At 48.0% G+C, this 11256-nt stretch overlaps 1 protein-coding gene across 2 annotated transcripts in view; it reads right to left on the reverse strand.

Moving 5' to 3' along the window:
• Stxbp1 (syntaxin binding protein 1) overlaps positions 1–11256 on the reverse strand; it is a 62321-nt gene that overhangs the window by 27838 nt on the left and 23227 nt on the right. For both annotated transcript variants that reach the window (XM_021192613.2, XM_021192614.1), the window contains exons 2-7: positions 9704–9753; positions 7846–7927; positions 5412–5488; positions 4195–4273; positions 3078–3181; positions 426–574 (exon numbers count right to left, since the gene is read on the reverse strand). In XM_021192613.2, the coding sequence (XP_021048272.1) occupies positions 426–574; positions 3078–3181; positions 4195–4273; positions 5412–5488; positions 7846–7927; positions 9704–9753 (541 nt within the window). The remainder of the gene's footprint in view (positions 1–425; positions 575–3077; positions 3182–4194; positions 4274–5411; positions 5489–7845; positions 7928–9703; positions 9754–11256) is intronic.

Consider the following 11256-nt stretch of genomic DNA (forward strand, 5'->3'; position numbering starts at 1 on the left):
GCTCATAACCATCCGTAACAAGATCTGACTCCCTCTTCTGGAGTGTCTGAAGACAGTTACAGTGTACTTACATATAATAAATAAATAACTAAAAAGATTTAAAAAAAAAAAGAAAACATTTTAAAGAGATTAAAAATGAGGAAATGCGCGTTGCAGTGGCACGAAGGTTTATATTTTAATTATTCAATAACCAAATATGTATTATGTTCTTTTCTGAATGTGCTAATGGATAAAATCATTGTGATAATTATTTATTAATTATTTTGTGATCTGTGTTAGGGCATTTGAGCATGGTACACATATGTATATGAGTCCAAAGAGAATCAGTTCCACAACTGATTCTTTTAATTGGCTCTAGGGATTGACCTCAGGTATTTGTGGGACACAAGAGATGCCCCCCAGACCAGTCTCGCATGCTGCCTTACCCCCGGTACCGCACAGCTGGGTACTCCTTCAGGGTGGCACACAGGGTTGCAATCTGCTCTGCCAGGCGTTCCAGTATCGGATTCTTCATCTGTGCCTTGTGAGGGCTGTAGAAGCTTTGGAAAGAGTCAGCAGAGTCCAGGGAATACACCTAGGGGCGACAAAGCACGCAGGGGTGTAAGTCCTATCAGTGAGCAGCTAGAACGTCCGTCAGTCTGTCTGTCTGTCCGCCCATCCTTTACCCTAGCGGCCTGCTCATGGTTTTGTTTATTCCAGTGCCAAGCACTTCAACTGTTAGTGACAAGAATATCCCCACTCCCAAGGAGTCTGTCACAGGGGAAGACAGACATTAAACACTCTGTAATAAACTGTATGGGGTCGAAAAGTATAAAGCAAGCAAAGAATGCCCCAGATGGCTGTGTGTGTGTTTTCACATGTGTGTGCACGTGTGCATGCATACATGGGTGTGCGTGTATGTGCATGTGTGTGCCTGGACTCACAGGGGAGGGAGGTCTGAGAGGGGTCTCAAGGAGGTGAGGTGTTTGCTGCCAGCAGAAGATGTGAGGAGGGAAGGGTGAAGGCCAAGATCTCAGGGTGTGTACATCTAGCGTGTCCAGTGAGCGGTGTTGGAGGGCAGTGAGAGGGTTCAGAGGCCAGTCTGAGTTTGCTTTCAATAAACAAAGCATGATCTGGAGATTGTGCCACAACTGTGGGCAAATAAGGGAGCTTTTTATAGGTTTAATGATATCCTGTCTTCAGCAAACTGCTCTAAGAGCGCTCCTCCTCCTGCTCTTCCCACCCCTTTTGTAAAGGGCTGTGGAAGTTAGACTCTCTCCTTAAGATGCAGTGACCCAACTCTCAGGATTCTCTCAAGTTCTCACTTGTTATTACTACCTGGGCCTCCTTGTGAAAGTGATGGTGGTGACAATGGAGACAAGGCCTTACTCTGTCATTCAGGCTGACCTGAAGCTCACTACTTAGCCCAGGCTGGTATTAGATTTGAGGTACTTCTCCAACCTCAGAATCCTAAGTGTTGGGGTTACTGGGTTGAGAACATGTTCAACTTAAAATGTGATTTGTTTATATCTATTATCTATCTATCTATTTTTTTTTTTTTTGGTTTTTCGAGACAGGGTTTCTCTGGATAGCCCTGGCTGTCCTGGAACTGAGTTTGTAGACCAGACTGGCCTCAAACTCAGAAATCCGCCTGCCTCTGCCTCCCAAGTGCTGGGATTAAAGGCGTGCGCCACCACTGCCCAGCTATCTATCTATTTTTGAGACAGGGTTTCTCTACACATCCCTGGCTGTCCTGGAACTCACTCTGTAGACCAGGCTGGCCTCAAATTCAGAGATCTAGCCGGGCATGGTGGCGCACGCCTTTAATCCCAGCACTTGGGAGGCAGAGGCAGGCAGATTTCTGAGTTCGAGGCCAGCCTGGACTACAAAGTGAGTTCCAGGACAGCCAGGGCTACACAGAGAAACCCTGTCTCCAAAAAAACCCAACCAAACAAACAAAACCAAACAAACTCAGAGATCTGCCTGTGTCTGTCTCCCAAGTGCTGGGACGAAAGGTGTGCCTGGTAAAAACAGATTTTTAAACTTCCTGCTTTCTCATGCTTTCTGAAAAACAATTGCTTTTATGTGCTAACCCTGGACTGGACTTGGTTTACTTCAGTGATGCTGGGGTGTATAGAGAAGCAGGTAATTATATTCAGCTCCAGGAGGAGACAGGCTTCAGGACAAGCAAAAGGTACTGAGCCAGCTCTGATGTCCATGTTGTATCTGTCCCCTCTCAGGCACTGAGCCAGCTCTGATGTCCATGCTGTGTCTGTCCCCTCTCTTTCTCTTTTCCTTTCTCTCCTCCCCACCCCATTTCTCTTTGTTTTTCTTTTTTCTTTTTTTTTTGGACAGGGTCTCATGTAGCCCAGCTTCACCTCTAACTTGTTATAACTGAGGACAGCCTTGAACCTCCTGCCTCCACGCACCTTCCAAGTGCTAGGAATACAGGCTTGCCACCAGCCCAACTGCAGCAGGCTTTGTGCCTTCTATGGAAGCACTCTACCACCCAAGCTCCATCTAGCCCCTGCCTAACAGTGAGCCACTCCACAGTGTTAGGAGCTCATCTATAAAGAGCCAGTATACATCTTTTAACACCACAGAACAAATACAAATCCTATGGCTTCTGGTTCCTTCTGCCAAGAGAAAACATTTGGATGAGCTCTAAAATAAATAAGTTTCATATATTCTCTCACCCAGCTTTACCTTTGTGGAGATAAAAGCTTTATATTTTTTTCCATAGGAAGGACTTTGCTGTTGGAACCTCCGGGTAAAGGTGGATGAAGTGCTAACAGCTTATGATGGAGGTGACCATCTGCTCTCAGCACATGACAAGCTGGGGTTACTGCCAATAAAAACAGCCTCCTATGCAGCAGATGGGTGCTCTAGAGTCTGCCCTTCCTCCTCGTCCCCTTTTAGGAACAGCTACTTTGGTTATTCAAGGAGTCAGTGAAGAGGAGTGGGCAGAGATCGGTGGTGCTCAGGCAGCAAGGAGACCACTGCAGTCAGTAAGGGTGGGTGAAGGGATGACGTCATCAGGCAAACGCCGCAGCCGCCCATTTCCCTTAAATAAACATCCGCACAGAAACAGACCGCACCTGGGACTCATAGGGGAGAAACGCAATGTTGATTTCCGTCAGCGTCTTGATGACTTTGGCTGCTCGGGATTTTACCAGCTCGTTAAACAGGGCATCTGGACATGCTGCAAGAATGAGAAAAGACAATGGGGTTTCTGTCCGCCCATCTGTCTGTCCATCCATCTGCCAGCTCAGTCAACAGCCATGATGTCACTGCACCTCTTTTTCACTCAGATTCTAAAAAGGCACCTAGTAATACCTTCATCCCGTCCATGAGTTCCAGAGATGGAAAAGTACCTGCAGGGCCCTCAACACAGCACCCCGCAGCGACTGCGATACCCAAGCCAATAAAGACTAAGGTGCTGCTTCCAGGCAAAGGAGGGCAAGCAGCAGACGCCGCTTAGAAAGGGTGAGGAACAAAGCACACAGATTTGATGGGCTGATGATGGAACCGAGAGCCACAGCATGGGAGGCCCCTGGCAGAAAAACAGCTTGAGGTACCAGGAGGGGTTCCATCCCTTTTCTGCGTTCTCAGCAGGGACTGTGGGGTTACCCTGAGGGAGAAGAGTGGTGAGACTACCACTCTATTGCTGTGGCTGCTCCACTCGGAAACTTATCCACACACAACCCAGCACAAAATCAGAAAGGCAACTCTGGGCTAGCCCATTGGAACTGTTATGGTCCAAAGACCTCACAGAAACAGCCCACAGGCTCCAGAGACATCTGGAAGGCTGTATGATGGAGCACCAGGACATTCTGCTCAGCAGGGAGCCCTCTGCTCCCAGAGGAGGAGCCTGCTGGGCTATCTTTCATCAGAAAGACAACAACTACTACTACTTCTTCTCTTTCTGATAGTGTTATACATTTGTGCATGAGTGTATATATACACTTGTGCATGTGTGAATATACGCTTGTGTGTATGTGTGTGTGTACACTCACATGTATGTTGTATACCTGTGCACGTGTGTGAGTATACACGTGTGCACGTGTGTGTGTCTTACACTGCTCATCTGCTGAAGAGAGATTGAGTAACTATAGTACCACTCATTTCTTCCACTGCCCTGCCCTGGCTCAGCCTCAGTGGAACTGTGAAGAAATGCCAACCTGGGCCAGCAGGAACCGCCCACGGGGTACTTACAGTCTGTGAAGAACACGTGTGCAGCCCGATATTTAGCAGTCGGCGGGTCCTTAAAATCACTGATCAGAGAGTGGACAGACTGCAAACAGGGGGGGAAGGGGAGCATTAAATTCAATTTTAGAAGCCAGTGCAACCTAAATCTGACTGAATCCACTGGCTTTGGGCTCCTTGTACTACAGCAATGGTTTCTGGTGTGTGTCTCTAGCACTGTGATTAGTCATAACCAGCTCTGGGCACTTAAAGGTAAGATCACTCCAGAATGTGGTTCACTACAGAATGGCAGTGTCAGTACCACTGGAACCTGGACTCACAAAACTGTCCAGAACCTTCGAGAAGATTCATAGGGATGTTCTGGCAGAAACTTACCTGAAGACCAGAGTTTGAAAATGAAGGCAATTTATGAAAACCAGGGGATTTTTAAAATAAATAAATAAATAAGCCCTTGGGCTTTCTATTGCTGTGCTAAAACACTGTGACCAAAAGCAACCTGGGAAGGGAAGGGCCTACTTCAGCTCACAGTTCTATATCACTGTCTATTGCTGAGGGAAGGCAGGGCAGGAACCTGAGGCAGGAGCTGAGGCAGAGGCCACAGAGGAGCGCTGCTGACTGCCTTGCTCTCTCGCTCAGCTTATTTTTGAAAACACGTGCTACCCAGGACCACTTGGGCCTAGGAGTGGCACTGCCCACACTGGGCTGGGCCTCTCACATCAGTCACCAAGCAAGAAAAGTGCCCTACAGACTTGCTTACAGATCATCTGGAGGAGGCATTTCCTCAACCAAAGTCCCTTTTCCCAGATTAACTTGTGTCAAGTTGACAAAAATAAAAAACAACCGAAAAAACAAACATCTGGCAAAAACTATGAGCCAAAAGGAGGAAAATGGTGCTGTACAAATCTGACCTGAGCAAGGTGGAAAAGCTTGAGTACAGGCTGGGTACTGAAGAAATATGCCACAAGCCATAAACTGCCAAAGCCCAGAGGTAGATCTCCTGGAGAGCGTGAGGGAACTAGACAGTGGAGAGGGGCACTGGGCGCCAGCTCTGGCTGTCCACTCTGCACTGCTACTGCATCTTCTGAGGCTCAATGCGTGCCTTCTCCCCGCACAAGAGCCCCACCCTGCCTGCTTCATGCATGCTTAACCTAGAAATGTCAGGCGCTCGCTCTGTGCCAGAGAGCCTAAGCCCAGAGTCTCAGCCTGAGGGGGGCACAGGGATTTACCTTCTCAGACGGGGTGATGAGGTACACGGCCTCCAGGCTGGGGAGCGGCTCTCGGCGCTTGTTGATATCCTCCACAACTACACAAAGACACAGCCCACAGTGATTAGAGAACTAGAAGCTATGTGGCCAGGTCCTCAGGCTAGCACACACAAACCTAGAGAGAGCACTTACCCTTCTTTAAGCACCACGTTCCCTGGAAATGAAGCCCATTGCTTCCCTTCCCCACCATATTAGAAACCGTGGAACCTCACCATGGTAGGCCCTCCCAACTGCACTAACAGCTTTTGAGCTGTTCTGAGAGAAAGGCTGCACTCTGTCAAGGACAGACCCTTTGCCCCTTCAGTTTCTTCTCATCTAAACGATCCCCTAGAATTCCTTTCATATCCCATGACGGCTTCATCTGTCACCAACTCCCTTGAGCTGGGGACACAGCTCATGGTGTAGAGCACTTGCCAGGTATGCATGGTTCAAGGTTCAACTGGCAGCTGGACGTGGTGGCACACGCCTTTAATCCCAGCACTCGGGAGGCAGAGGCAGGTGAATTTCTGAGTTTGAGACCAGCCTGGTCTACAGAGTGAATTCCAGGACAGCCAGGACTATACAGAGAAACCCTGTCTCGAAAAAAAATAAAAAACAAACAAACAAAAAACAACAAAAAAAACAAGGTTCAACTGGCAGCTCTGTACACTGAGCCACAGGCCACAGAGTGGATGCTTTCCTGCGCACCCCTAATAGGCATTACAAATACATCGTCCATGTTACGTTACTGCACTTCTAACAGCTCCAGGATGAAGCAAGGCCGGGGACTTTGGCTTACATATTTTTTTTTATAGACACAGACCAGGTAATGTAGACCAGAGTGGCCTTGAATTCAGAGCTCTTCCTGCCTCTACCTCTGGAGTGCTGGGATTATAAATGTGAGCTGCCCCACAAGGCTAGCCCACATAATTATACAACCAGCACTTTACTGACTGACCCATCTCTCTAGCCATTTTCCTTCTGTCACTTAGACTCAGTGACATAACTGTGGGCAGTAAGAGGTTGCCTGTTTCCATTGTTGTAAGATATGCTGTACCATGAACATTCTACTCTTTTTTTTTTTTTTTTTACACAGCATGTCACTCATAGCCCAGGCTGGATCCAAGCCTCACTACATAGCCCAGGCCATTCTTGAATTTATGATAATCCTCGACTGCTGAGTGTTGAGATTCCAGGCACGTGCCACCATATCCAACTAACCATCTCCTTTTTTTTTCTAATTGTTTATTGACTGAGTTAGTATGTATGTGTGTGTACGTGTGTGCACATGTGTGTACATGGGGGTTGGAGGGAAATCTATGGAAGTTGGTTCTCTCCTTCCACCATGTGAGTATAGGGATCACAAGTGGGTTATCAGACTTGGCAGCAAATGTCCTTGCCCACCACGCTGGATCAGCAGCCCCAACCTTTCTATACTTGATGGGTATTTTGGCTATTTCTGTGTGGTCCTTTTGTGAGCAACAGTCTGTGGACACTCCAGTTCACGTTTGTTGAGCACATACCTGAGTTAGTTCAGAATACACATCTGACTTTGAGCCTGCTGGGCCACAGGCACACATACCTTAAACTCTAGCAAATATTGCCAAGTGCTTTTTGGAGCAGCTGTGTGGCTTGACATGACATCACAGTGGGAACTGCAGTTTCCAACGCTTCGCCGAGCTTACCAACCCTACACGGAGTCCCTCATCGGTGTGAAGGTGAGAACTTCTCACGTACATATCAGCTATTTGGGTCTCTTCCTTTCTTAAGTATTTTGGTTTTGTTTTCCCCCTCTTCTGGGTAGAGTGTCATCTTGCTTTTTAAAATGTTTTTTTTTTTTTTTTTTTTTTTTTTAAATNTTTTTTTTTTTTAAGATGTATTTATTATTATATCTAAGTACACTGTAGCTGTCTTCAAATGCACCAGAAGAGGGCGTCAGATCTCATTACAGATGGTTGTGAGCCACCATGTGGTTGCTGGGATTTGAACTCAGGACCTTCAGAAGAGCAGTCGGTGCTCTTAACCACTGAGCCATCTCTCCAGCCCAAAATGTTTATTTTTAAAGTATGCATATAGGTGTGTGTCTTTCTGTGGGTTTGTGCCCACGAAGACCAGCAGAGGGCACCAGATTCCCCTAATGTGGGTGCTGGGAACTGAACCTGTATCCCCTGCAAGAGCAGCTCACTCTTAACCACTGAGCCATCACTCCAGTCCATCTTCTTTCCCCACCTAGCCCTTCTATTTGGCATTCCTCTATTATACACTTACGGAGCACCCAGAACTGCATTCTGTGAGGGCTCCAGTCAGGCCTTATGGTCTTACCACAGGGGTTGCTGGAAGCGTGTACATTCACAGTACAGTAATGAACAGGGAGGGTAGCACATGCTGCAAGGGAAGATGGAGAGAGCGCACTCACTCGTGATGCCCTCAGTCATGATGTCTGTCATCTTGCAGCAGGAGGACAGCATCCTCATGCTTAACTGGTCCACCACCAGCACCTGCAAGGAAGAGGAGAGCTCAGGGCTGCAGTCCCTGCCCTTCTTCCCTCACTGGCTTCCAAGGGAACGCTCTGGAGTGTGGAGAAGCTCTTCCCTGTGGCCCACAGTTGTGCGTGGACCTCCAACTTCACCCTCTTGACAATAGTGTTTGCTCCCACTACATGGCTTCATAAACTATAAAAACACCCCTAAGCATTTATACAAAATGCAATAAAGAGGAGGGAATTGGGGGCTGGAGAGATGGCTCAGTGGTTAAGAGCACTGGCTGCTCTTCCAGAGGACCCAGGTTCAATTTTCAGCATCCACAGGGCAGCTCACAACTGTCTGCAACTCCAGTTCCAGTAAGAGGCTCTGACACCGTCACACAGACATACACGACAGGCAAAACACCAATGAACACAAAATAAAAATAATTTAAAAAAAAAAAGAGCTTGGGAGGCAGAGGCAGACAGATTTCTGAGTTCAAGGCCAGCCTGATCTATAAAGTGAGTTCCAGTACAGCCAGGGCTATACAGAGAAACCCTGTCTCGAAAAAAAAAAACAAAACAAAATAAAACAAAAATAGAAAAAGAGCGAATCATGTATAGCACCAACACTGGGTATTCTCAGGTCCTAATTCGCTCTCATGGGAGACTGGCTAGTGTCCACACAGGGTGGTTCATGGGGCTCAGCACAGCTACCATCAGGATATCTACATTCGCCAGCACACATCTCTGCCAGACTAGGTGCACAAATATGTTGTATCCTGCAGAGTTTGCCTCATCTTTGCTATGTCCTCTCACCCCGTACACAGGAGAGAGAAAAAGCCAACAGCGTAAAAAGGCTTTTTCTTCTCCCTCATGCTAGAAAGCATAGAGAGGCCCTGACTGTGGGAGCCATCACAACAGACAGTCCCAGCCAAAAAGGTTCTGCTGCTGTATGGCAGCCCCTTGGCTTCATCTGCGGAGGCAGCTGGGAATTCTGGTGTCTACAAAGTCCTGCCTAAAGGAGAAGGTGACAGAGAGACATGCTAGCGAGCTCCCACCAGATGGCCTTTCCTCTAGAGCCTGGGAGAACAGAAACAGAACTCCACATAGCCAGAAGTGAGCTTCAAAGTCCTCCTTGGCCAGTCAGCTCCCATGCCCAGTGAGCCTGGGCATGTGTGGGCTCTTGACTCCAGGGAAATCTGAAGTTCCAAATGGACAGTACAGCCCCTCCAGCAGCACATGAGGAAGTTCCGAGAGTCCCACTAGCTCCTGGCCGGTGTGATGCTGATCTCAGAGGACCTTTGCCTACGGAGCCATCTCACCAGCTCCATGTCCAGGAAGAGACTTCTGACCACACTCATGCACCGGCCATCCTCAGGCCTGGGAAAAGCACTCACTTCTATCTCCTCCCTGCAACCCAGCTCTGCCTTCTTTGTTTCTTCTGTGAGTGCAGGTTAGGGAGAATGTCTGCATGTATGTGCTCATGTGTGTGTGAGGGAATGCACGCACCGATGGCATGTGTCCTCATCAATAGACCTCACTTTGTTTACTGGGCTGAGGCCTCTCGGTGATCCCAGGACTCACCGATTGTCCTAGTGCACTTAGCCACTTGCCCAGTCAGCCAGCCTCAATCTCCTTAGTGCTGGGGTCACAAGCAGGTCACCATCTTGCCTGCCATCCCTGAATGGCTGTGGGGACGTGAATTTGGTCCGTACACTTGCACAGGGCATGCTTCATCCACTGCATCTTCCGGCCCCTGCTCTCCTCACCATGAACTCACCTTTCCGGTCACGAGCTGCTCATTACTTACCTTCCACTCGCCCTTCTTCTTCACCTTCTTGATCACATCATGCATGATCTCTAAAAAAAAGGAGGTGGTGGAGGGAGAAAGAGGGAGAGAGAGGGAGAGAGGGAAAGAGGGAAGAAGAGGGAGAGAAAAGAAGGGAGAAGGATGGAGAGGGAGGGAGAAAGAGAATGTTACTGTAATTTCCACACCAGCCTACTAGAGCATCTTTCACAGGCTTGCTTCCCCAGTAGAACAGTTCATCCAGCCTGTTTGCAGAGCCATGCTCAGCCACCACAGAGGCAGGCCTTTCCTGGGTTCCCTAACTCATTGGTTTGTAGACATTTTGACCTCAAACAAAATGCAGTCTTCTTTATGGTTTTCAAAACACAAGACCCCAGAGATTCTCTATGTGAGTAAATGACAGTGGGCACTAAGAGTGAAGCTAGCCGGCCGTGTCACACACCTGCATACCCAGAACTTCGGGGGTGAAGTAGGCAGATTCTGAACTTGAGGCCAGCCTGAGACATAGAGGTAGTAGAATGCTAGCCTGGACAATATAGGGAGATATTGTTTTGAAGACAAAAATCAACTGGAAAAAATGTAACCGATTCATTTATAATAATAATAAATCTGTGTGTGTTAATATAAATAATATTTTCGTGAACGAACAGTAACCATATAGGGAGAATGCAGGGGTCTTACATCTTTGTAGCTCTCCTAATGCCTGCATTCAGAGAGGACAGCTGTCTGTCCCTTCTGCTTCTGAAGCCAATCTATCTGGAATCAGGTGACATCTGGAAAGTGCTCAGAGAGCATGAAAAGGAGGCCAATGACCTCACAGCCTTCCTATGGAGACAGCTGGAAGTCGTCGTTCCCACCCCCGTCCCCCAGGATATTAGATTTGAGAACCACTGCTGTAAGTAAATAAAAGACTCAGACCAGGCCTCAGGCCCACGAGCCCCCTCTAACTCTCCGGTCAGGAGGCCTGAGGTCTTCCGAGCTCACTGTGCCATGGGCTCACCACAGCTGTCATGTTGTGAGTTTCTACAACACCACAGCCCTACAAGAACGGCAGCAGAGGCCTCGCATATATCACAGAGGCCTTGTAGGAAATATGACCTGCCCCTGTGAAAGGCCAGGCCCCACATTATCCTGGAGTGAAGTCACAGCAGACATCAACAGGTGTCTCCGGCACTCAGGTCCTTGCCACCCTTCTAGGACACAGAGGGTCTTAACTCTGCTTCTGACCATCAAGAATCCATCCTCTCATGAAGTGTTCTCAAGTTTTTAGGAACTTTTCTTCTGATTATTAAAAACAAAAATATCAAGTTGTGGTGGGTGGGACTTGCCTGGAACCATAGCAGTTAGGATGCAAAACAGGAAGATGTTAAATGTTAAGCCAAGGTGGGCCAAGTTCAAGACTAGCCTGCCTCAAAAAAACAAAAAACAGGGCTGGAGAGATGGCTCAGTGGGTAAGAGCACCCGACTGCTCTTCCAAAGGTCCTGAGTTCAAATCCCAGCAACCACATGGTGGCTCACAACCATCTGTAACGAGATCTGACTCCCTCTTCTGGAGT

The sequence above is a fragment of the Mus pahari genome, chromosome 3 (assembly GCF_900095145.1).
Source record: "Mus pahari chromosome 3, PAHARI_EIJ_v1.1, whole genome shotgun sequence".
NCBI lineage: Eukaryota > Metazoa > Chordata > Mammalia > Rodentia > Muridae > Mus > Mus pahari.